The 24,317-nt window shown below is 39.2% G+C and overlaps 1 protein-coding gene across 1 annotated transcript; it reads left to right on the top strand.

Annotated features, from left to right (window-relative positions):
* Positions 1–780: 780 nt before the first annotated feature.
* Positions 781–23,617, top strand: svbp (small vasohibin binding protein). Its single transcript, XM_028807701.2, has 3 exons — positions 781–886; positions 10,946–11,121; positions 22,555–23,617. Exons 2-3 carry the CDS (start codon positions 11,008–11,010, stop codon positions 22,639–22,641), a joined length of 201 nt encoding a protein of 66 aa, XP_028663534.1. The 5' UTR covers positions 781–886; positions 10,946–11,007; the 3' UTR covers positions 22,642–23,617.
* Positions 23,618–24,317: the final 700 nt, after the last annotated feature.

The following is a 24,317-nucleotide window of genomic DNA, read 5'->3' as shown; positions in this document are numbered from 1 at the left end:
CCTGGTCTGGATGAAGCTGGTTAGAAACTTACATTAAGGTTATACTTTTGTGCTTAAAATTGTACAAATAATGTTACTGCTTTTACCGGTATTCATTGACTGTTTTGCTGTTGCACTCAGAGTGGTGTCTTGATTTTTTGGTAAAAGTCTTGAAAGACATTAAAACAAGACCAGAAAGAGGGCTGGATTAACCATTAAGCAAAAGAAGCCAGTGCTTAAGGGATCAGGGGAAGGGGGAACTCCAGAAATTTTCCATTGTCGGCCTTACCATGGACCGTATGGTGCAAAACTGTAAATGCTGCAGCTGAACCAGGTTCCACATTAAATGAAAAAATTACATACGTATATATACAATAATAATAAAAGAGGTTAATGATAGATAGATAGATAGATAGATAGATAGATAGATAGATAGATAGATAGATAGATTCATCTTGGGAATACTGCAAAATCAGAATCTGGTAACTGCCACCCGGTCCACCGAGGCTCACGCGATCGTTTTTGTCTCGGTCATGTCGCCTGTCCCGTCCAGTCATCAGTGAGCGCAGAATATATATAAAAGTAGACCTACATATATAAGTGGGCACCCACATCTTTTAAGTGCTTAGGGCCTCCAAAGGTCGTAATCCGGTCCTGTCTGGCTGTCTGATCGTTTGGTGGCTGTTGAATATACAGTATACGCAGAGCGGTTTTAATACAGTTTACACAAACGTTTAACGATTTCAGGTAAATGACCACATCCGAGCAGCTGGAGTTTTCAAAGTAAACAGAACGGTATATTAGTAGCTCCGCCAGTCGGGGGAATCTTTTTTGCGACGCTCCAGAAAAAAGAAAAAAAAAAAACCCTGTGCCCAAGCCGGAAGTGTGGCGTGCTTCAACCCTGCAGGTACTGCCGCTTTGTGAGTAGTCTTCTGTAGTGAAGGTCTTTCAGATAGAAGAGTGAGGTTCGATGTGTGCGCACAATTCTACATGAGTTAGACGAGGCCGATATTAATGGAGCTCGCGCAGTTTTTGTTTCATTACTTTAAAGGGAGGGGTTCGCTGCAGTGTATGAAGTACTAAAAGCCGAGAGATCGGAGGAGGTGGTGGTGGTTTTGGTTGTGGTTGAGAGCATGCAAATAGCGGCAGAACAAATATCCCCCACATACAGTTAACTATTAAGGTGTACTGTCCAAGGTAATCTTTTTGTCGTTTTTCATTAATGCCCCGAGTGGCCATTAAGTAGAGCTGATTGCAACAATGGCGATATTCGTAATGCTAAACGCAGATGAGAATCAAGCCCTCCGTTAATAGATATTAAACATTTATACGTTGCGGGTAGTTTCACGTACGGGGAAGATAGACTAAATTGTGGAGAGATCGCAGCTTTCATGTAATATTGACTGCCCTCTTACTCAACGAACATTTTCCACAAGTGCCGCAGAGACCCTATCCTAGTCAAAATGGGAGCCATACCATGCCATCAAAGGGCACAGACACGCGCACAACTCTAATAAGTTTATGGTGAGCAAGATTAAGTGTTGGGGAATGTTACTTTGAAAATTAAGTTAGGTTACCAACAAGTATTGCTATAATCTGTTATATGGTCCTCCTTAAAAAAACAACGGGTGTCTAGTTGCTATGTCTCTGTCATTCCAACAGATGGCACATCAACATTTATAGAAATAAAATACTTTGCGTTTTGCATTCCAACTGATGGAGCATCACAAACATCAATCCATCCATTATACAACCTGCTATATCCTAACTACAGGGTCACAGGGTCTGCTGGAGCCCATCCAACAGAGGGCGCAAGGCAGGAAACAAACCCTGGGCAGAGCACCAACCCACCGCAGGGCACACACTAGGGACAATTTAGAATCGCCAATGCACCTAACATGCATGTCTTTGGACTGTGGGAGGAATCTGGAGCACCCGGAGGAAACCCACGCAGACACGGGGAGAACATGCAAAGTCCACGCAGGGAGGACCCGGAAAGCGAACTCAGGTCTCCTTACTGCGAGGCAGCAGCGCTTCCAATGCAGCATCACAAACATTAACCCTATTTTTCCAAATTCCGTACCAAATGACACACAACTGAGACATGTATTGCATTTGTTATCCCAACAGATGGCTATACTGCAAATGTTTGTGATGTGCCATCTGTTGGAATGAAAAAGCAATGCATTTTATTATATTAATTTCTAAATACATTTTGATAAATGGCACAATGCAAACATTAATGCTGAGGTTTGTATTGATTACTCAGATTTCAACCTGTCTTAGACGAGTACCACAGCTAGTTACTTATTATATAATGTAATGCATTACAAAACAGTGCATTACTTTTGCGCTACTTTTTTTTTTTTTTTTGCATGAAAAACTGCATATTTGACTGACCGGCATTACTTATTGAATCTTAAGCCCATACAGTGCATCCGGAAAGTATTCACAGCGCATCACTTTTTCCACATTTTGTTATGTTACAGCCTTATTCTAAAATGGATTAAATTAATTTTTTCCTCAGAATTCTACACACAACACCCCATAATGACAACGTGAAAAAAAGTTTACTTGAGGTTTTTGCAAATTTATTAAAAATAAAAAAACTGAGAAATCACATGTACATAAGTATTCACAGCCTTTGCTCAATACTTTGTTGATGCACATTTGGCAGCAATTACAGCCTCAAGTCTTTTTGAATATGATGCCACAAGCTTGGCACACTTATCCTTGGCCAGTTTCGCCCATTCCTCTTTGCAGCACCTCTCAAGCTCCATCAGGTTGGATGGGAAGTGTCGGTGCACAGCCATTTTAAGAGCTCTCCAGAGATGTTCAATCGGATTCAAGTCTGAGCTCTGGCTGGGCCACTCAAGGACATTCACAGAGTTGTCCTGAAGCCACTCCTTTGATATCTTGGCTGTGTGCTTAGGGTTGTTGTCCTGCTGAAAGATGAACCGTCGCCCCAGTCTGACTTCAAGAGCGCTCTGGAGCAGGTTTTCATCTAGGATGTCTCTGTACATTGCTGCAGTCATCTTTCCCTTTATCCTGACTAGTCTCCCAGTGTCTGCCGCTGAAAACATCCCCACAGCATGATGCTGCCACCACCGTGCTTCACTGTAGGGATGGAATTGGCCTGGTGATGAGTGGTGCCTGGTTTCCTCCAAACGTGATGCCTGGTATTCACACCAAAGAGTTCAATTTCAAAGAGTTCAGACCAGAGAATTTTCTTTTTCATGGTCTGAGAGTCCTTCAGGTGCCTTTTGGCAAACTCCAGGCGGGCTGCCATGTGCCTTTTACTAAGGAGTGGCTTCCGTCTGGCCACTCTACCATACAGGCCTGATTGGTGGATTGCTGCAGAGATGGTTGTCCTTCTGGAAGGTTCTCCTCTTTCCACAGAGGACCTCTGGAGCTCTGACAGAGTGACCAATCGGGTTTTTGTTCACCTCCCTGACTAAGGCCTTTCTCCCCCGATCCCTCAGTTTAGATGGCTGGCCAGCTCTAGGAAGAGTCCTGGTGGTTTCGAACTTCTTCCACTTACGGATGATAAAGGCCACTGTGCTCATTGGGACCTTCAAAGCCGCAGAAATTTTTCTGTAACCTTCCCCAGATTTGTGCCTCGAGACAATCCTGTCTCGGAGGTCTACAGACAATTCCTTTGACTTCATGCTTGGCTTGTGCTCTGACATGAACTGCCAACTGTGGGACCTTATATAGACAGGTGTGTGCCTTTCCAAATCATGTCCAATCAACTGAATTTACCACAGGTGGACTCCAATTAAGCTGCAGAAACATCTCAAGGATGATCAGGGGAAACAGGATGCACCTGAGCTCAATTTTGAGCTTCATGGCAAAGGCTGTGAATACTTATGTACATGTGCTTTCTCAATTTTTTTATTTTTAATAAATTTGCAAAAACCTCAAGTGAACTTTTTTCACGTTGTCATTATGGGGTGTTGTGTGTGGAATTCTGAGGAAAAAAATTAATTTAATCCATTTTGGAATAAGGCTGTAACATAAGAAAAAGTGATGTGCTGTATATAAAGCCTAATGAAACTGTCCAGAAATGCAGCAAAGTTTGATAGTTTTGTTGTATTTTATAAATGTGTTTAGACCTTTGTGTCTTCAGAACTCAATAAAGATAAATGAGACTAGGGTTGCATGGTATAACAGTACTGAAAAACTATTTTTAAATGGTACCATATCGGTAGTTTGGGAATTTCAGTACCGGGAATATATAGCTGTTTTGAAAGAGCTTGTGCTCAGCTCCTCGTTTGTTCTACTGTCCCATGCGCAGTAGACCCTCTTCCTCCTCTTTGAATGCACTAGAGCACAGTGTTCCTAAACTATAGGTCACTAATGTTTTTGACTGGTTGCCACATCATCCAGGTGTGACTTCTGTACTGAGTGATATACCTGCTGCTCTTTATTGCATATTTTATTGCAGCAGTATGTGCATCACAGAGAGTTTTTTCTTTTTGTGGAATAAAAATCTGGTATATTTTCCTCAACTCGCAGCCAATTAAATGGCTGTGGCACTACATAGAAATGTCATAGTGAAAGTAACAGGTGCAGGACATGGATGTAACGATTTTCAGGTTGTTATGGAGGGCGAGTTAATTGGGTGGGAATGTTTTGGATGGCTTCCATTTTCGTACTTGTTAAATTTACAAAGTGTTTATTTTGCCACCATTAAAATATGTAGACAAAGATGCATTCACATTTAATGTAAAAAGCAGCTACTGCTGTAGCCATTTCTGTCTGTCTATCCACATGAAACAACTTGGCTTCTAGTGAAGCGATTTTGTTGAAGTTTGGCACACTTGTTTTTTCAAATTTGTGAGGACAGTTCATTGCCTCAAATACAAAGCTCCGTACCCATTTTTGAAATTTTATAATTTCCCATTCAAAAGTGTTGGTGAATTTGCATACTTGTCTATCTTCTAACAGAAGAATATTCTGTATGACTTGGAATTACGAATTAGCTTACTGTTTCCATTTTACCTTGAGAGCAGTTACTTCAACTTGTGTATTTTTGACTTGTTCAGTAGTCGCTCCTGTCGGCAAAACAATAAAACGTTCTGCAGTCGTGTGTACTGAAGGGAAGCGCACCATGGGGCAGAGTTCTATATAGGTGGGATTGGATGGGCTACTTTTACAATCTAATGTTTCACCTTCCTTATATGGTATTTATTTATTTAATGTGCTAATAATGATATTCCTCATTTATTCAACACAGTGGTAATGAAATTGTTTGTTTATTTGTTGCCGTACAAGGTAAGTGCTGCCCCTACTGAACCAGAATGCAGTGTTAGGACTTGTTATGTGCTAACACTCTTCTTCTGGCTCTGTCCCATCCTGTGCTTGTTCCCTGTGGCTGCACAGTGTTTAGCATGAATTTCAGTTACAGCATCTCAATTCTTCTGCTCCTTGAAATCAAAGCAGATAAGAGACCTGATGTCTGTCTGTAGAAGGAAAAAATAAAAGCAGCTTAATACTGTATATGCAGAAATGTATGATGGATGGATTGGCAACACTTTATTCCACTGTGATTAAAAATGTATTCAGTACTTCTGTTACAGTAGGAACATCCTCACAGCTGCATTAGCTAAAGATTATAATGAATCAATATTTCCCTGATACTAATTTATTAGCAGAGAACCTCAATGAACCATTGGCTCTCATGATCAGGTGCAATCAACCATTATACAGTAGCTTGAGATTTCAGCACAGATCAAACCTTATCAGGTGGTAATTTCAAAAATTGTATATTTTAGAATTTTGAATTACAATTGGCTATACACCCTACACAGCCAACAACTTTGATATATTTTTTTAAATCCCTGAGGGAAAATTGTTTTGACCTTTTTTCCCCCCAAACACTTGAGTTGGAATCGGTTGTGTATGAAAGCATTTTCAGCCTCATGATATTGTAAAATGAAGTTAACTATATGTTATGTACACTACTAATAAACATAATTATGCATTTCTGAATATGAGTCACTGTTGCAAAAGTATGTAATAAACAAAAAGAACACTTTGAAAATGTAAAAATGCTCCAACCTTCAGACCAGCTAACTAAGTCTCCTAGCAGGCCTGGATGTTACGGCATGTGTACATTTTCTTACTTATTTTTGAGCTTTCTGTGCAGAGCAACTTTCAAATACGAGACTCCATCTCTCCATTCATTTTGTAAATCGTTCAGAAAATAAATGGACAGAATTATTGTTTTTTTCTGGCAGCCCTTGGCGTAAAACAAGTAGGGAGCTAGTTTGACAGCTAAATTTTGACTGATATTCTTTTTCAGTGTCAGGTTGAAGGTTCTAAGAGAACAAATGTAAAGGACTTGTTTGTTTATTTATGAGTTATGGAGTTGGAAAAGCATGTTTAGGTCCTGTGTGTGAGTTATGTGATGTCAGACACGTAATCTTCATCTTCTTCATGATGGATGTCAAGGAAACATTGCAATGGATGTGTTTGCAAATCAGCTGAAGCAACATCGCACACAATATGGGATGGGACAAGTAGATTCTGTAAAATGCATCTCTTTAAGAAGAACCTAAACACAGTAGACCAGTGCTTGTTTAAATCCATTAGTTCTGAGGCTCAGGAAAACAGGGTGCCCAAAGCACACTCTTCATTTTATGTGTAATATTCAAATAAAATGAGGTACTTCAGCCTTTTAAAAAAATGATCAAAAATGTTTTTGCATTACATTTTATTGAATTTATTAAAAGCAAATAGCATTCCATACAAGCAAGTCAGATTTTGCAAAACTAAGCGAGAGGTCAATAGAGTAAAACTTTAATAGTAGAAAAAATAAGTAAATAAATACATAAATAAGGAAAAAGAATCCACTTCCTCAGTTTAAATGCCTAAAATGTTATTGATTAGAACCTGCCAGGTTTTTTAAAAGTGAGAATTTGATTTTTTTTTCCAATTTCAAATAATGTATAACATCAGTTACCCAGTGACTTAAAAGAGGTGGGCTAGGATTCTTCCATTTGAGCAAAGATAAGTATACGTGCCAATAGTAAACAAGTTTGCTTGTCCTTCTTCACCATAAGCCCATCTGGAAGTCCACCAAACACAGCTGTTAGTGGGTTGGGAGGGATTGTGACTCCAAGACTGTCTGATAGGCATTTAAAGATTTTGGTTCCAAATTATATTAATTTGGTGCAGGCGCAATAAATGTGGCCTAGTGAGACTGGAGCTCGATTGCAAAGTTTGCAGGTTGGATCTTGCCCTGGAAACATTTTGGACAATTTTAAATGAGACCGGTTTGCTTGATATATGATTTTAAGTTGAATAATTGTATGGTTTGTGCATATGAAGCTCGAGTGAATTCTGTGCATTGCTACCTTTCACTCTTTTTATGAGATGTTGAGTGAGAGATCCTTTTCCCACTGTACTGTGGAATATTTAAAAGGGAGAGACTTTAAAATGTTTTTGTATATTACAGAAATGCTGTCTGAGTTATCAAGACTGATCAATATTTTTTCCAGAATAGAAGTAGGTGGGAGGTGAGGAAAATTGGGCAGATTTTGTTTAACAAAGTTTCTAATTTGAAGGTAGTGAAAGAAATGTGCTGCCGGAAAGTTAAATTTGGAGTGTAATTGTTCATAGGATGGAAAGACGTTGTCTATGTACAGATCTCTAAGCGATTTAATCCCAAATGTTTTCCAGACATTGAAAACTGTGTACGTTTTGAGAGGGTGGAAAAAGGTGGTTAACATGCAGAGGTGCCACAGATTAAAGCTTCCCTATCTTGAAGTACTTTCTACATTGGTTCCATATTCTGAGTGAGTGAAGCACAATTGGGTTGTTAGTATAATGGCGATGACTTGTACTTATTGGGTACAAAGCAAGGAATATAAAGAAATGCTGTAGGATTTTATTTCTATTGCGGACCAAACCTGTGTGTGTTCATATATTCGTGTCAGCGTCCAGGTTTTTATAGCTTGTATATTTGCCGCCCAGTAATAAAATTGAAAGTTAGGTAGAGCCATGCAAGCTTCTGCCTTAGGTCTTTGTAGGGTCGCCCTTTGGATACTTGGATGTTTTGAATTATAAATAAAAAGTTATGGTTGAATCTGACTTCTTAAAAAATGATTTATTGATGTATTTTGGAATGCTTTGAAATCGAATAAGAAGCTTAGGAAGGATATTCATCTTGACAATGTTAAGTCTTGCTTAGGTTTTTCAGAAAGTGGGGGAAAGAAAGAATTTTGTAAATTAAAAGAAAATGTCTTCAAATATAGGCACTTTCTTCACTGTGGGACACAAATTATAGGTCACTTATGAGCTGTACGTTTTTTTCTTGTGAAAGCTATATGGCTCAGCAATATCTCAATGAAAAGCTCAAAAGGAGTACTTTGCAAAACATAACTTTTCCATAAGTCTAAGTTTCTTTTTAAGGTTGAATTTCAAACTTCATTTCTACTACTTTGTGTTATTAAAAATAAACACAAGGAAGGGCTTGGAGAAACACATTTTTACACTGCACATATGTAGGAGTACTACTGATGGATAATGAAATGAAGTTACTCGGTCCCCTTCATGAGTTGGCCACCCCAAAATTGCTCAAGGCTTTTTGAGCCACAAAAAAGGTATGTGGTTGGGGAGGTGAAGTTCTTTCACTAATTATGAAGAAAGTATCTTTACTTGCTTTCAAACAAAAATATCTATGGTGTTATTCAAAGGGGTTTAGGAGCTACAAGGCTCTCTGGACTTATGAAACAGCACACTAATCTTGCTCTGTTTTATTCTTCTTATTTTTATAAATCAGCTCTATAAGTGTTGCAATGTTGGGTGATTTTAGAGGAAGAGAGTAAGCTTATGAGTAGACAAGTCAAACAAAAGGTAAAAAAAAAAATCACCATGAGATTCTTTTTGTACTGATGTTAAACCGAAGTTAGTGCGGCCCAGCAGGTCCTTATAGCTGTTTCTGAGTGTTGACAGAAGGCAACATGAGCTTAACATTTTGATGAGAGAGACTGACAGATGCAAGCAGAATGTGTACCAGATGCTCCAGCTTGGACACAAAAATTCAGCCCCTGATATTAAAAGGTAAGGCTGGCAACTTTGTGCTGTAGCAATGGTCCAGAGTATTACCAGTCCTTGTGGGGCAGGTGACGTGCTTGTGATGTTTTGGGTAACATTTAAAAATAAATAACTCAAAAAATATGTATTCTTATTCTGTAATGTCATACAGGTCATTCAGAACATTATTGGTGTTGGCTTGTGGATGAATATAAAACCAGAAAAACTTCCATCAGAAGATAAAATAAATGACACTTGATCAATAAATATTCCAGATCAGGTGAACAATTTTTAAAGACAAATTTAACATTTACGCTCCACCTTCTCCTTTGCTTTTTCCTTTCAGTCCGATCTCCACAAGAGGCAGTAAAGCCATCTGGCTGTATTGCTGTGTTTAGTGACTCAGCAGTTAGACACATTTCAAAGGAACCAAACACAGCCGTTTCTGATGTATCTCATGTAACCAGTCCTTCCTGAATGTCATCTACCTTATTATCCAGCCACTGCACATCTGCCAGAAAACCGCTGAGCAGTGGTGGTTGATTGCTGCAATGTTTGCTTCCCTTTCATCCCCATTTCCTAGCTCTGCTTGGCTGGTTATTCTTTGTTGAGTCATGTCACTTGTGTTAATATTGTATTGATTGCTGTAGTTCTGTATTCCGTAGGATCAAAGTCGAAGTTTACAATTTTGCTCTAGTGTATAGAAAGGTTTGATTGTAATTAATAGTCACGGACACTGACTGCACAAGCAATACAAATTTTAAAACATATATGCAGTGCCCTCCATAATATGTGGGACAAAGACACTGTGATAGACGGCTGGCAGCTCAACCCAGCCGGGACGCCCAAAGAGTGGAAGGATGGGGGAAGGCAGCTACTTTGGGACACTGCCTCCCCCAGGATGCTAAATATCAGCTTCCCTGGACTGCATCGGTACCCCGGCTTCCTGCAGGGCACCATGGGACATGGAGTGCATTTATATAGCCCTGCTGGGTACTGTGGGTGCCACCAGGGGAGGCTGTGAGACAAGGATGGGAGGCAAAGTGCTTGCCTAGCCCAGAAGTTCTAGAAGGTCACGGGACAGAAGCTCAGAAGTACTTCCGGGCTGAAGAAAAACTTAAGTACTCCATCTGACCCGGATTCACGTGTATGGAAGAACAGAAGCACTTCCGGGTTGGACACTATAAAAAGGACTGCTGTGAACCCAGCAGGCGAGCCAGAGTTGGACAAAGCTTGCTGGGTGGCATGGAGGAGAAAATAGAGAGATTTGTGCATTGTGCTTATTTACTTGCCTGTTTACTGAGGCTGTGGTGCTTGGGGAGCACTACGGAAGAAGAAAAGAATTAAAAATACTTCTTTGTGCTTTTACCTGGTGTCTCGAGTGTCTGTCTGTTGGGTTTAAAGGGGCAACAATGACCCCTCTGCTCCACAGTTTAAAATTACAAATTCTACAATTCAGTTGTGATTAAAATGCACATTGCAGACTTCAATTTAAGGGTATTTGAATACATTTCGGCCACACCATTTAGAATTTGTTTTCCCCCCAGCAATCATGAACTGAATTAACTGGGTTTGAGACTTCTATGTGGCAGATCTTTCAAAATGAAACCATGCAGGCTGAAAAAATTCTAATATCAAGTACTCTTCATTGTGTGCAGTGTCACCAAGCACTTAAAAGTTCAAGTGGAGGTAAATTACAACTCTACAGCTAATAATTTTGTTTCTATTGTGCACTCTTCTAAACTACAGGTGAAAGATGCAGGGCATGCTTGAGTAGGTTATTCTTATTGCATTAGTAGTTGTCTGATAGAGTGGTCTTAATATACTTAGTTTTCTGATGAACGTCCTTTGCTGTTCAAGCCAAGCAAATGTAATATTTGAACACTGTTAAGGATGCCTTGTGTTATCTTGTTTAATTATGCAGGGAAACCCCAAATGATGATGCAGTAGCTTGCCTCTTACCTTTCTGGAATAAACAAAGGCATCATGGAGCCAGGGGGGCGCAAGGATAAGCAGAAGCAGAAGGAAACACCCACTCGAGCAGACAAGACGAAGCAGAAATCTGCTCAGCAGGAGCAGAAACAGAGGCAGAGGGCTGAGGTGAGAATCAAGACTTGTGTACTTGTCGCAGGGTTTCATATTGCAGCTTATCATTCAGTTCAGATTTACACACAGGAGGTGAGTGGTAATGCAGGATGTGTAGATGGCCAAACGGTGGAGAACGGAAGGAAACTGAAATTATTTTCTTTGTACAGTACTAAGGTTATGGCTTGGTATATTGCAAATTAACTTGTTGCCCATATCTCTAAAGTGCATCCAAAGTTTAACCTAACAGTATATGCTCTGACCTCTAAGCTACTTTTAAGAGCCAGTAATTTCTATAATTATATGTAACAGCAGATTTTCTAGGCTATCCTCCATCTTAATGTTTGCCTGTGCAAATTCAGGAAAATCTTTTATTTTCCTTTGCTCACATTCAATATGCATTTTTAAAAAGACTTCCATCTACCATGAAACTTGAGGCTTTCAGGATGCCAACTGATTTACTTGTACCATTTCACAACTGTATTTGCTGTGATGCTGTTGATTTATAAAAAACAAACAACCCCCCAACCTTCCTTCTGGCACTAAATGCAGAGAATATCACTACAGAAATTTGTCTGCTGGTATTGTAAGTTCCACCCCTATGTTCTTGTTGAGGCAACTCAGTAGCACTCTGATATGCCTCATCCCCAAGATTTCATCTCCTTGACTGCTAAAACCTGCTCTTAAAAGGCTGCTGCTTCTTAAGCTGCATCGACACGACATTTTCATTTAAAAACAGCATTTTTAAACGAAAATAATCTCCATCCACACTAGGGTTTTCACATTGTTTACAATAGTATCTCTGGCCACACTAAAACAACAGGAAATGCATATGACGTAGATGTTCCTACACTGGGATGGATAAATAGATATATATACTTTATTAATCCCCAAGGGGAAATTCACATACTCCAGCAGCAGCATACTGATTTAAAAAAAAAAAAAAAAAAAAAAATTAAAGAGTGATAAAAATGCAGGTATAACAGTAACTTTTTATAATGTTAACGTTTACTCACATAGTATGAGGGAGGAACGATCTCCTCAGTCTGTCAGTGGAGCAGGACAGTGACAGCAGTCTGTTGCTGAAGCTGCTCCTCTGTCTGGAGATGATACTGTTTAGTGGATGCAGTGGATTCTCCATGATTGACAGGAGCCTGCTCAGCACCCGTCGCTCTGCCACAGATGTCAAACTGTCCAGCTCCATGCCTAGAATAGAGCCTGCCTTCCTCACCAGTTTGTTCAGGTGTGAGGCATCCCTCTTCTTTATGCTGCCTCCCCAGCACACCACCGCGTAGAAGAGGGTGCTCGCCACAACCATCTGATAGAACATCTGCAGCATCTTATTGCATTTGTTGAAGGACGCCAGCCTTCTAAGAAAGTATAATATAATATAGTATAGGCGCGCATCGTTAGAAAAAAATCTTTGATGGCATGGGGATTTATCACAAAACTGTAGCGGCTAATACAGTGGAACCTTGGATTACGAGTAACTTGGTCTGTGAGTGTTTTGCAAGACAAGCTAAAATTTTTAATTTTGACTTGATAAACGAGCAAGGTCTTGCAATACGAGTAGTACGTATACGCTTTGTCGAGCGTCACATAATCACAACTCCGCTTATGGTTCTTCCCTGTCTCACTGCGGGCTCAGTCAGCGTGCCTCACTCATAGTCAACATCCATACAAGCGTATACTGTTTACTAGAGTGTTGTGACCATGTGTGTGTGTTGTAATGTGCGAGTCCCTGTCTTGCACCCCAAAACACAAAGCTGAGTCTCAGTATTTTAGCAACTCCAGCTTTATTCAGCTTGAAACAGGAACAGCACAGTGATTTATTGTAGTGGCATCTGCCACTCTCGTATATGCAGACACAGCAGTCAGGCAGGGCCGTAGCCAAGTAATACTGTGCCCTGCGCATTTATAATGTTCCTTGTATCACCCATCGACGGCAGGCGCTTATAACATGTCCGTGATCTTTTCGGATTGGCTTTTACAGCGAACTGCTAGAGTGCTGGGAGCCTGCGGTTGCTTTGGCACGCTGTTTCACGTGTCGTCCCGTTGGGTGGAATCCCAAAAGAGTTTAGAAACTCACTCACACCAGCCATGATTCTTTTCAAAGGTAAACTGCAGGTTAGTTTTTTTTATGTATTTTTACTTTATATTTTGTATTAATCATTTTTGTATGAATAGTTTTGGGTTGTGGAACGAATCTTCTGAGTTTCCATTATTTCTTATCGGGAAATTCGCTTTGATATACAAGTTCTTTGGATTACAAGTACGTTTCCGGAACGAATTATGCTCGCAATCAAAGGTTCCACTGTAGATTATTTTACCTATTGGTTATTTTGCCTTATGCTAACCTAAGCACCATTCAGACGCAATTTAAATACATATAAATATGCAATACCACAAGCACCATGGAAAGCATCTTTTCTGTGTTCGCTATGAGGTGTGATCCATGCCAAAATTAAGACTTGCAATGCAGAAATGCGGATTTAGGATGACGTTGTGTTTTTGCTCCTGGAACCTTGCTCGTTCATGAAGTCGTGAAATTTCTCATTTATTTACTGAGGGTTCTATGGAAACCATATCATGAGTGAAGGAACATATACGTGCCAATACCAGTATCTTTCAGAAAGTTATTGTGCAGGGTACTATGTGGGATTATTTTAAAGGAGGATCAAATTTCAGTGTATGGACAAATGACTACTCGGTGATGTCACTATATTTAATGAAAAAATGCATTTTTCATGACTTTCAGACATAGCAAACAGTTGGCTATGTACAGGGTGACACAAAAAAATGGGAACTTTTTTACAATCCAATAAAACTAGAAGTGATAAAAGAAATAAATTTTATTCATAGTAATTGAAACCTTAAAATTTGCCATTTACGAAAAATTGATAGAATTTATCAGTTTTTAAAAATTACGTCTTTTAGATGGCGTCCTCCTGTACGAATACATTCTTGAAATCTGCTGTTGAGATTCTTCATTGACCGCTGCAACATCTCAGCTGGGATACTGTGAATTTCATCCCGAATTCTCTGTTTTAACTCATCCAGGGTTCTTGGTCGAGTCGTGTACACTTTACTCTTGAAGTAGCGCCACAAGAAAAAATCACAAACGGATAAATCTGGCGATCTAGGGGGCCAGGGAATGTTACCGGATCTTGAGATCACACGGTTACCGAACAATTCTCGCACAGCTTCCATTGATTGCCGTGCAGTGTGTGATGTCGCTCCATCCTGTTGAAACCAGGTTTTTTCTTTAGGGCAGATCCAGTCTCTTCAAACTTATTAATCCAACCTTTTATCACGTGTTTTGACGGAACAACACCATGACGTCCTAAATTATAAAAACGTCGAAACTCCCTCTGCGCAGCTTCCAAACTATCATTGTTTTTATAAAACATTTTTTTGGCTAACGCACGCTGTTGCCCGTTCCACTGATCCATAATTACTAAAATGGCGGAGTGTTTACTTGGTAAATGTCACTAACCCGCAGTGCTACCACCTGCTAATGGCTACTAATACGCATTTCAAAAATTCCCGTTATTCTGTGTCACCCTGTATAAATGATTGTAACTGCAGGTGATTACCGTATATACTCACGTGTAAGTCGGGTCTTGGAAGCTGAAAAATCGATCATAAAATCAGACCCCAACTTATACACCCGTTCAAAAATGTGACACTTTTTTTTTTTTTTAACCATCTTCTTGCCTCCTCCTATCTCGCACCAGTTTCTCAGACACATCAAATTTTGTTGAAGCAGCACAGTTACCAATTTCTTTTGTCACTTCAATAACTTAATTTAAAATTGGCTTCATATTTTCTTCTGATCAAACGCTCCATTGTAGATAAGGGATGCTCTTATGATAAAGGTGTATGAGGGTGTGAGACACACAAAACAGTGCAAACGTCACTTTGGAATAGTTCGGCTATTACCGTGAGGTTATGTAGGCACAATAGGCAGTGTGTTCCTTGGTTACTCTCTCAGGTGGGTGTTAGCATGTCACAATCTCTTGGACCAATAGCGTTTAGAGTTTTCCGCATTCAAATTATACGACCAACATTATAAAATACAGTAAAATCGAGCCCCGACTTATCTGTTGGAGAACTTAAACATGAGGATATATGGTAACTTAATGTCCCAAATTTCAAATAATAACATAATAAACGTTTCACTTTTTTTTCCTCTCAGAAAAAAATCATTACATGCACATTATGTCAGCAATCGTTATTCAAATGCAATGTTTTAGTTATTACAAGGGGGCTCTGCCCCCTGCTCGCTTCGCTCGCCTACCCCCGGCGTTGGGTATCCTGAAATACATTAGTCGAGCTCGTTCGTTTTAGAGTCGTGTCCACTTTGCCAGCGGCATTTCAGATGCGCGTTGTAGGCGCCTGCGTTCATTGATTTTATCCAGGTGGGCTCGTGTTTGTATATCCGTCAGTCGAGCTCGTTCGTTTTGAACCCGTGCCTGCTTTGCTTCCGCAGTTTGAGACGCGCGTTGTAGGCGCCTGCGTTCATTGATCTTATCCAGGTTGGCTCATGTTTGTATCGTTGAGCTGTATTGTGTTTGAATTTGGTGTAAAGCGTTCAGCGGTTTGTACAATCCCAAGCAGCACATTATTCCTAACTTCACTCCGCAGTAGTGCCACTTACAATATGGCGGTGACGCCTGCACCTTCACTCCGCAGTAGTGCCACACACAATATGGCGGTGATGTCTGCGGCTTCCGTACGATCTTGTGGGGCCTCCGTAGCCTCTGACGTGTGACTTTGGGGGGGGGGGGGGGGGGGGTGCAGTGCAGAATCCTCTTTTTTGTATGGTTGTATCGTTAGTGGTAGCTATGGGCGCGTTGTTGCTTCATTTCTCATTCACGTTAGTTGAGCTCTTTCGTTCTTGGTCCGTGACTCCTTCGTTCGCGGTGGATACGACTTCGCTTGCGGGTCTATGAGACGCGCGCCTGTGCAGTACGTCTCATGGTCCCATCGCCGTGTCCCTGCGTCCATATCCGGTTTATTCTCGGTTAGTAATATGGATAAGACCATCATATTATTTATATTGTGCTTCATTTACAGGAATCCATACACAAGAAGAAACACATTTAACTGTTTTTCTCCATGTAGTTCCAGTTTTATGCTTTACAAGTAAAAATGATTAATATTCTACTGTATATTGTAGAAATGTAGGTGAAAAGATTTTGTACTTAAAAATCATACTGTGTTAGTCTAATAACAACTCAAACCAGTTTATTACGTGATAAAACAAATACACACACTAAGAGAAATGAGTTGAATTATAAACACCAAAGCTGACAGGCGGGCTATTTCATAACTTTTGTGTATTCAGTATGGATGAGACGTTGAAATTTGGCAGCAAGTATTGCTGTGATTATTTTGTTTCAGGCGGAAATAAGAAAAATACACTCCAGCAGGTATTTTGAACAGAAGACGTAAAGGACGTCCAAGTCCATCCAGTGGCTTCTCAGATTTGGACCCCCATGTTATTTCATATATGTGGGGAAAAAAAATCACTGTTCGTATGATCAGGGCCTATTTTAAAATCTTTGGGAAGTGCTGAATAGCAGTGTTTCCCTTAAAATACCTTATTCTAGAGGTCACAGTCAGCTTTTATGCATTCCAACTAAACTTTATAAAATAATACAGCCAAGTATGATTTGTGACATAGTTTGATTTTATTTCAAACACATCCAAACACACACCAACTTCTTTTCAAAGGCCTCTTTGAAGTGATTCCTAAAAAAGCTTTGATTTTTATTTTTAGCCGTGTTCTGAGCATTCACCACAGCACATTATAGAATGCCTATAGCTGGCTGTAGGGGTTGTTAATCAAGGTCTTTTGATTTGGATATTCGTTATTCTATAGACTGGGAGTCCCAGGAATTTTACTTTTCAAAACTGGGAGTATGTGCTTCCTCTTTATATTTTATTAGCCACATTACCTGTCAAAGATTGGTAATAGAATAAAATTTTAAAAGTATTTGATATCTCTTACTTTAAGTATAACTTTGATGCCTTTTCTCTGTAGTCGCATGTGTCTAAAGCTCTCTTCTCGGGTGATCCCTCTGCATATAGTGTTCCTGTAAAGCCTGCTTCTCGTCATTTTGAGGTGCCTTGCTCGCCTCCTGTCCACGTTTTTACTTTACATCTCTGATGGCCACTCTTAGCATGCATCCTGCGCCTTTACTCCTCCTCGTGTGTCTCACTGCTTATTTCAGTTGTGTCACCAAAACTGAACTAACAAATCAGACTGCTTGGAGAAACGGGATACACACACAGACCTTTCACATTTTATTATAGAGTAAATGTATAAATGTCTGTACACATCTAAACTCATGACAAAACTAATCATTGCTTTGAATGCTTGAAAACCTCCCCATTTATGGCACACCTTTTTAATATTGGAGCTTATCAGTGATGCGGTAGTAACTGCTAAATGAGGCTTATATAAGATTGTTTACATCTTGGTTTATAATAGATAGAAAAATTAAAGACAGTCAGAACTTAAAAATATGTATAAACAAATACACTACTGGTCAAAAATTTTAAAATGCCCTCGTTTTCCCAGTTTTTACTGAAATTTAGGAAGTTCTGGTTTAGTAAATAACCTTAAATGGTACAAAGGAAAGCAGACAACTTGTTTTTTTTTTTTCAATTTTTGGTAACAAAAATTTGTGTGTTTTAAAAAAAAAAAAAAAAAAGTTAACTGTTTTTCTGCAGCAACAGGTGTTAATAAAGCTTTGATGCAAGTAATTCCTACAGGTCTTGCAGCTTTTGTGAATTAATCACAAACATAGTCTGCATAGAAGAACTGTTGGAATAGAGTGTGTTGCTACACCCTCTGATGCATTATTTGGACAGTATTTTACTGTATATTGCTATCATAATGGCAAGAAAATAGAGCAATTAACAAAAGAAGATTGACATTGCAAAGAAAGCCACAGTGTCTGTGACCACAGGTTCCTGCACTATGAAAAGGAACTTAGAAACTGGAGGAAACACTTGACAGGAACAGGTCTGGCTGACCCAATGCCACGACAGATTCAGAAGATGACTTTTTAAGAGTCAATAGTTTGTGCACAAGGCGCCTCACAGGACAACAGCTGTGCAGTATTCACATCTCCAATTTTCAATTTGTTCCATACTTTTAATTTCAGAGTAAATTGAGAATGGTAATGGTTCTTGGTCCAGACAAGCTTCATTTTCTTATTTTGCAATATTAGCAATGGCATTACAGTACTTTCCAGTGTTTGGTGCCTCTTTTTTTTTATAACTTCTGTTAGTTTGTGTACCCTACTAGCTAAAACGTTTGTCCAGTAATGTGTGTGTGCATGTGTATTTAAATATTGCATTATCAAGAAAATCTAATTGAAATCGTCTATTTTTGGCAAAGCAAATGGAGTGGAAAAATTAAAACACTGCTCTAAACTGTAGAAACTGAACAAGTCAAGTATGTTTGAAATTGTTTAGTTGTTGTTGTTGTTCGCTATTATTGTTTTTACTAGCAAACCTCTAAAATAACACAACAAACTTCATGAATTGATGATATAAGTTGAGGGTTTTGTTTTTGGAATATAACATTAAGTTGTACATCTTCCTTATTTTTTATATTTTTATATCAAACAGATTACCTTTGATATGTGACAAAGATGCTCTGCATGTTTGTAAAGTATGCATTTGGGAAAAGGTGCTCGTCAAAGTAGCTTGCTCTAAAGTACACATTATAGGTTATAATTAGTGGTAATATTTGAAATATAAACATATACATATGTATTTAATATGATATAATATTTCCTCAGACTTGGTTAGTAAATTATGTGACACTTAAATAATGTGCTGTCTGATAAGTCCTTTTTATGTGCACTTGACCTGCTTGGGAGAACAGAAGAGCAAAAAAGTAAATGGTTTTTAATCTGATTCCCCTTTATATAGTAAAGATTCCCTTTCTCTTCTGACATCAGTTAAGATAACTAGTGACTTATGGCTAGCATTTTACAAGACCGTAATGAAATGTATTTAAGTACAAAGAACAGCTTATTAAAATCCCTTAACACTAGAATTACCAAAGCCTACGTAAAAACTCAATTATTACTAAAGCATGAAAGTTTCTGTTTTAACAATGTGTTTACATACAGTGGTGTGAAAAACTATTTGCCCCTTCCTGATTTCTTATTCTTTTGCATGTTTGTCACACAAAATGTTTCTGATCATCAAACACATTTAACCATTAGTCAAATATAACACAAGTAAACACAAAATGCAGTTTGTAAATGGTGTTTTTTATTATTTAGGGAGAAGAAAAAATCCAAACCTACATGGCCCTGTGTGAAAAAGTAATTGCCCCCTGAACCTAATAACTGGTTGGGCCACCCTTAGCAGCAATAACTGCAATCAAGCGTTTGCGATAACTTGCAATGAGTCTTTTACAGCGCTCTGGAGGAATTTTGGCCCACTCATCTTTGCAAAATTGTTGCAATTCAGCTTTATTTGAGGGTTTTCTAGCATGAGCCGCCTTTTTAAGGTCATGCCATAGCATCTCAATTGGATTCAGGTCAGGACTTTGACTAGGCCACTCCAAAGTCTTCATTTTGTTTTTCTTCAGCCATTCAGAGGTGGATTTGCTGGTGTGTTTTGGGTCATTGTCCTGTTGCAGCACCCAAGATCGCTTCAGCTTGAGTTGACGAACAGATGGCTGGACATTCTCCTTCAGGATTTTTTGGTAGACAGTAGAATTCATGGTTCCATCTATCACAGCAAGCCTTCCAGGTCCTGAAGCAGGAAAACAACCCCAGACTATCACACTACCACCACCATATTTTACTGTTGGTATGATGTTCTTTTTCTGAAATGCTGTGTTCCTTTTACGCCAGATGTAACAGGACATTTGCCTTCCAAAAAGTTCAACTTTTGTCTCATCAGTCCACAAGGTATTTTCCCAAAAGTCTTGGCAATCATTGAGATGTTTCTTAGCAAAATTGAGACGAGCCCTAATGTTCTTTTTGCTTAACAGTGGTTTGCGTCTTGGAAATCTGCCATGCAGGCCGTTTTTGCCCAGTCTCTTTCTTATGGTGGAGTCGTGAACACTGACCTTAATTGAGGCAAGTGAGGCCTGCAGTTCTTTAGACGTTGTCCTGGGGTCTTTTGTGACCTCTCGGATGAGTCGTCTCTGCGCTCTTGGGGTAATTTTGGTCGGCCGGCCACTCCTGGGAAGGTTCACCACTGTTCCATGTTTTTGCCATTTGTGGATAATGGCTCTCACTGTGGTTCGCTGGAGTCCCAAAGCTTTAGAAATGGCTTTATAACCTTTACCAGACTGATAGATCTCAATTACTTCTGTTCTCATTTGTTCCTGAATTTCTTTGGATCTTGGCATGATGTCTAGCTTTTGAGGTGCTTTTGGTCTACTTCTCTGTGTCAGGCAGCTCCTATTTAAGTGATTTCTTGATTGAAACAGGTGTGGCAGTAATCAGGCCTGGGGGTGGCTACGGAAATTGAACTCAGGTGTGATACACCACAGTTAGGTTATTTTTTAACAAGGGGGCAATTACTTTTTCACACAGGGCCATGTAGGTTTGGATTTTTTTTCTCCCTAAATAATAAAAACCATCATTTAAAAACTGCATTTTGTGTTTACTTGTGTTATATTTGACTAATGGTTAAATGTGTTTGATGATCAGAAACATTTTGTGTGACAAACATGCAAAAGAATAAGAAATCAGGAAGGGGGCAAATAGTTTTTCACACCACTGTAGATTGTTGTAGACACAGAACACACATGAAAGTTATGTGTTCCAAATAATGATAGATTTACCCTCTACAACTCTAGGTACCCCACTCCCAGATAGTCAAGGCTTGAGCTGGGAGAACTTTTTGCCCTTTCTGCGGCAGTAGGGGCAGATGGGCTAGCAGGCTGTTTGCTGCTTGTGTTGGTCGACACATTTACTAAACAAAAGACCTGAATGGAGAGGTGCGAAGGGATTTAAGGTGGGCCTGAATTACAAGTTTTTTCATAGGCTTTGGTAATTCAAGTGTTAAATGAACCAATGAAGTGGGTCTTCTACATAGAAATAAAAATACATTTTATTTAAGTAAATAAGTGTGCAAAATAGAGAAACAATTGAGGTAAGGATTTTCTCTACTTTTTTTTTTTTTTTTTTGGAAGGAAAATAGAAAAATATTTATTGCACCAAAATGTATAATATATTAAATTTAGCCAGAACATTTTGATCACAGGATTATTTGTGTTCCACAATTGTACTGGAAATAATATTGTGGGCCAAAAACTGACAAGCTGCTGATTGGTATTCATCTTGCATTGCATTTTCCATTCAAAACATTTATTTGAGTACATTTTTCTTCTTTTCACACAGGACAATATAATCACAGCAATGTTCACCTCTCATTTCCAGTTCCTCACCTTTACTGAATATGCAAAGGATTTTAAATGCAATGGCCTGCCTGTCACTTTTGGTGTCCTTTTACCCTTGAGACTGAACTTGTCTGTCTCATAGAGCATATAAATAACAAGAATTATTAAAATTGTTGTTACCAAACTAAGCCAGTGTGATTTTAGTATGAAATCCTCTCACCCACTTTACATGAAGACAGAAGGGTGATATTTTTATGACTCATACTTTCACATATATTGACACTTCAATAATTCCATTGAAAAATAAAGCTGGTGGTTCAAGGAAATGCTTTTTTAGTCTTGTGTGAGGACTCACCGAAATGAAGTGTTTTAAATAATATCAGTGTCCTTGTCATAATAACTAAAACACTGTATTAGAATAGCAATTGCTGATGTGTACATTATACAGGAAAAGCATTATCGGGGGGGTGGTGCTGTTATTTATTTATTTATTTTTGATGATTCAGTACCTGAAAACAAGATCTGGAGCACGGGTAAGCTAGTGGAACTGAATTTGAGACATCACTAATTAATCACCTCCACTAATAATTGTTAACATGAAAGACATATGCCATACGTCTGAGGTCACCACCAGGACAACAAGTAGTAAAATGCAAATATAAATTCATAAACTGGTAGCAGTACATATATATTCATTCACTCATCATGTGCTGCCATGTTGAACAAGTTGCATCTTGAGAAGTGGATTTCTTAGCAGCTCTAGTTAAGCACAAAGGAATCTGAGCATGATTAGAGTCTGCATTGACAAAAGCCTACATTTTCACCTGTCTACATTGCAGTGCAGCTCAGTGTTTTCAAAAGTCGGGGAGAAAAAAAACTCTGAGATTGTGTGGATGTAAAGTGATAACAGGGAATAATGTGTGCAATTTATAAACAAAATGTATTAGTGTGGACATGGCCCATAGCTCTTGTGTCGCTAGTTCTGAATCCAGAAGGTTTAATCTCTTAAAGAAAATCTCATCAGCTGTTTATCTTCACCCCTGTGCTCTTTCTCCTAGATCTATGCCCTGAACAAAGTGATGACAGAACTGGAGCAACAACAGTTTGAGGCCTTCTGCAAGCAGATGCAGTCCAAAGGGGAGTGACTGGAGCAGGCCTTGGGGACCTGGCCTTACGCAGTGCTCTGACTCGAGACCCTGATGGCTTTGTAAGTGACAGTTGCTGCCAATGGATTGGCTCTGGTAACCTTAACCATTGACCCAAATGAAAGTGGAGTGGGCACCCAAAGCTGTGCAGCCATGCTAAAGTCCCGGATGCCACACGCTTGTAAACAAATACTCACGCCAGTCTTGGGATTGAATTTGTCTGTGTGATGGTTGGTCATTGGGTGGTGGGGTTCAGAACAATAAAAAAAAATCTTGGGAGTTACGCCCCCATAACTCTGTACAAATGGGTATAATTTAATAGTTGATAATACATTTTTATACAAATTAAACTTTTTCCCTTTAATGTATCAGATAAGATTATTGAATAAAAATTCTTGCACAAAGTTGTTCCTGTTTGGGTGAAGCACCAATTTAGCCACAATATTTTTTTTATGTAGGCCTTGTAATGTATTGCCCCAAGTACCATCTCCTTATGATTTTTGAAACCTTTTGTTTGTGTATAGACTCTTTTACACCTAGCAAAGTTTAAATAAAACTACAGTTTCATACTTAAAGGAGTACTAGGAAGCCAGCAGAAATGTATAATGTGACAAAGCCATTGTCCAGTTTCACAATTTGGTAGTGGAAAAATTAACTTGAGGCTGCAGCAGACACAGGAAGTGTAACATCCACGAAACCTCAGTTTTGGAGGTTCTTGTTGGTTCCTGAGTTTATTTAGAAGTTTTGTTTACCACCCTGCTTAGGAGTTGTAAAGCTGGTCTTGGATTTGTTCCCTTTGCTTGCTTGCCTTGCAGTAGGCAAAAAATTCTGGGATTGGCCCCAGAATTGATGCACAAGTGTAGGGACTGTTGTAGGCTCCCCTTTCAGAGGCAGCTGTAGGTCTTCCCCGTCCACGTTTGTATATGGAGCTGGTAGATTTGTAATAAATGGTTGGAAGTTGAACTCGAAAGTAAAATGACAGTTATTACATCAGAGAGAGGGCCCTGAGGTCTGGGCTGGAAAGCCAGATACACAGGGTTGGGGTTACTGGAAGATTTTAATTAGAAACATGTCACGACTGTTAAAACCACCCCCCATTATAAATAAATACTCCCCCCTAAATTATCTTTATACTAAAAGTATAAATAGGTTTATAAAAGAGTCTAAAAAGAGGTAAATAGGTATTTAGGGTTAAGGTTAGAAACCGGAGCTGCAGCTCTGTGACCATCAGATTGTAGAGCCACGAGCTGTAAATCCAGGCAGTCGGTTCATGTGAGGCTGCAGATAGAATTCTCAAGTGTCCCATGCCTCCCTGTAGTTAAGACCATTGGGTTTTCTCATCTGGGAACTTCTGTTAGTTAAGTTTTACCACTGAAAAGTGAGCTTTATATACTGATATTTCTTAATTTAAAAATGTGTCAAAACATATAACAGGATTAGAAACATTATACCCAAACAAAGAGAAGACAGAAATAAAAGGGTATGTGTACTGTGGAATTGATAATGCCATGTTATGTGCAACTCCCCTCAAAAAGACTACATGTCGTATGTCAGAACTGTTAAACAATTGGGCCAGTTTTTTCTTTGCTGCAAATAAATTTTTCTTGTTCCCCCATGTTTTTTGGAGACTTTAAAAACTAGAGAATGTTAGCATTTGGGTGTTCCACATTTACTGT

Source organism: Erpetoichthys calabaricus, chromosome 8 (genome assembly GCF_900747795.2).
Source record: "Erpetoichthys calabaricus chromosome 8, fErpCal1.3, whole genome shotgun sequence".
NCBI classification, from domain to species: domain Eukaryota; kingdom Metazoa; phylum Chordata; class Cladistia; order Polypteriformes; family Polypteridae; genus Erpetoichthys; species Erpetoichthys calabaricus.
The sequence above is the reverse complement of the archived record's forward strand: the minus strand, read 5'-3'. Positions and strand labels throughout refer to the sequence as shown.

What these genes read in the sequence shown, in the direction of transcription:
- svbp (XM_028807701.2), top strand. Translation starts at nt 11,008, where the DNA reads ATGGAGCCAGGGGGGCGCAAGGATAAGCAGAAGCAGAAGGAAACACCC. An exon ending in AACAGAGGCAGAGGGCTGAG is followed by an intron (nt 11,122 to 22,554) that starts GTGAGAATCAAG and finishes TCTTTCTCCTAG; the next exon opens with ATCTATGCCCTGAACAAAGT.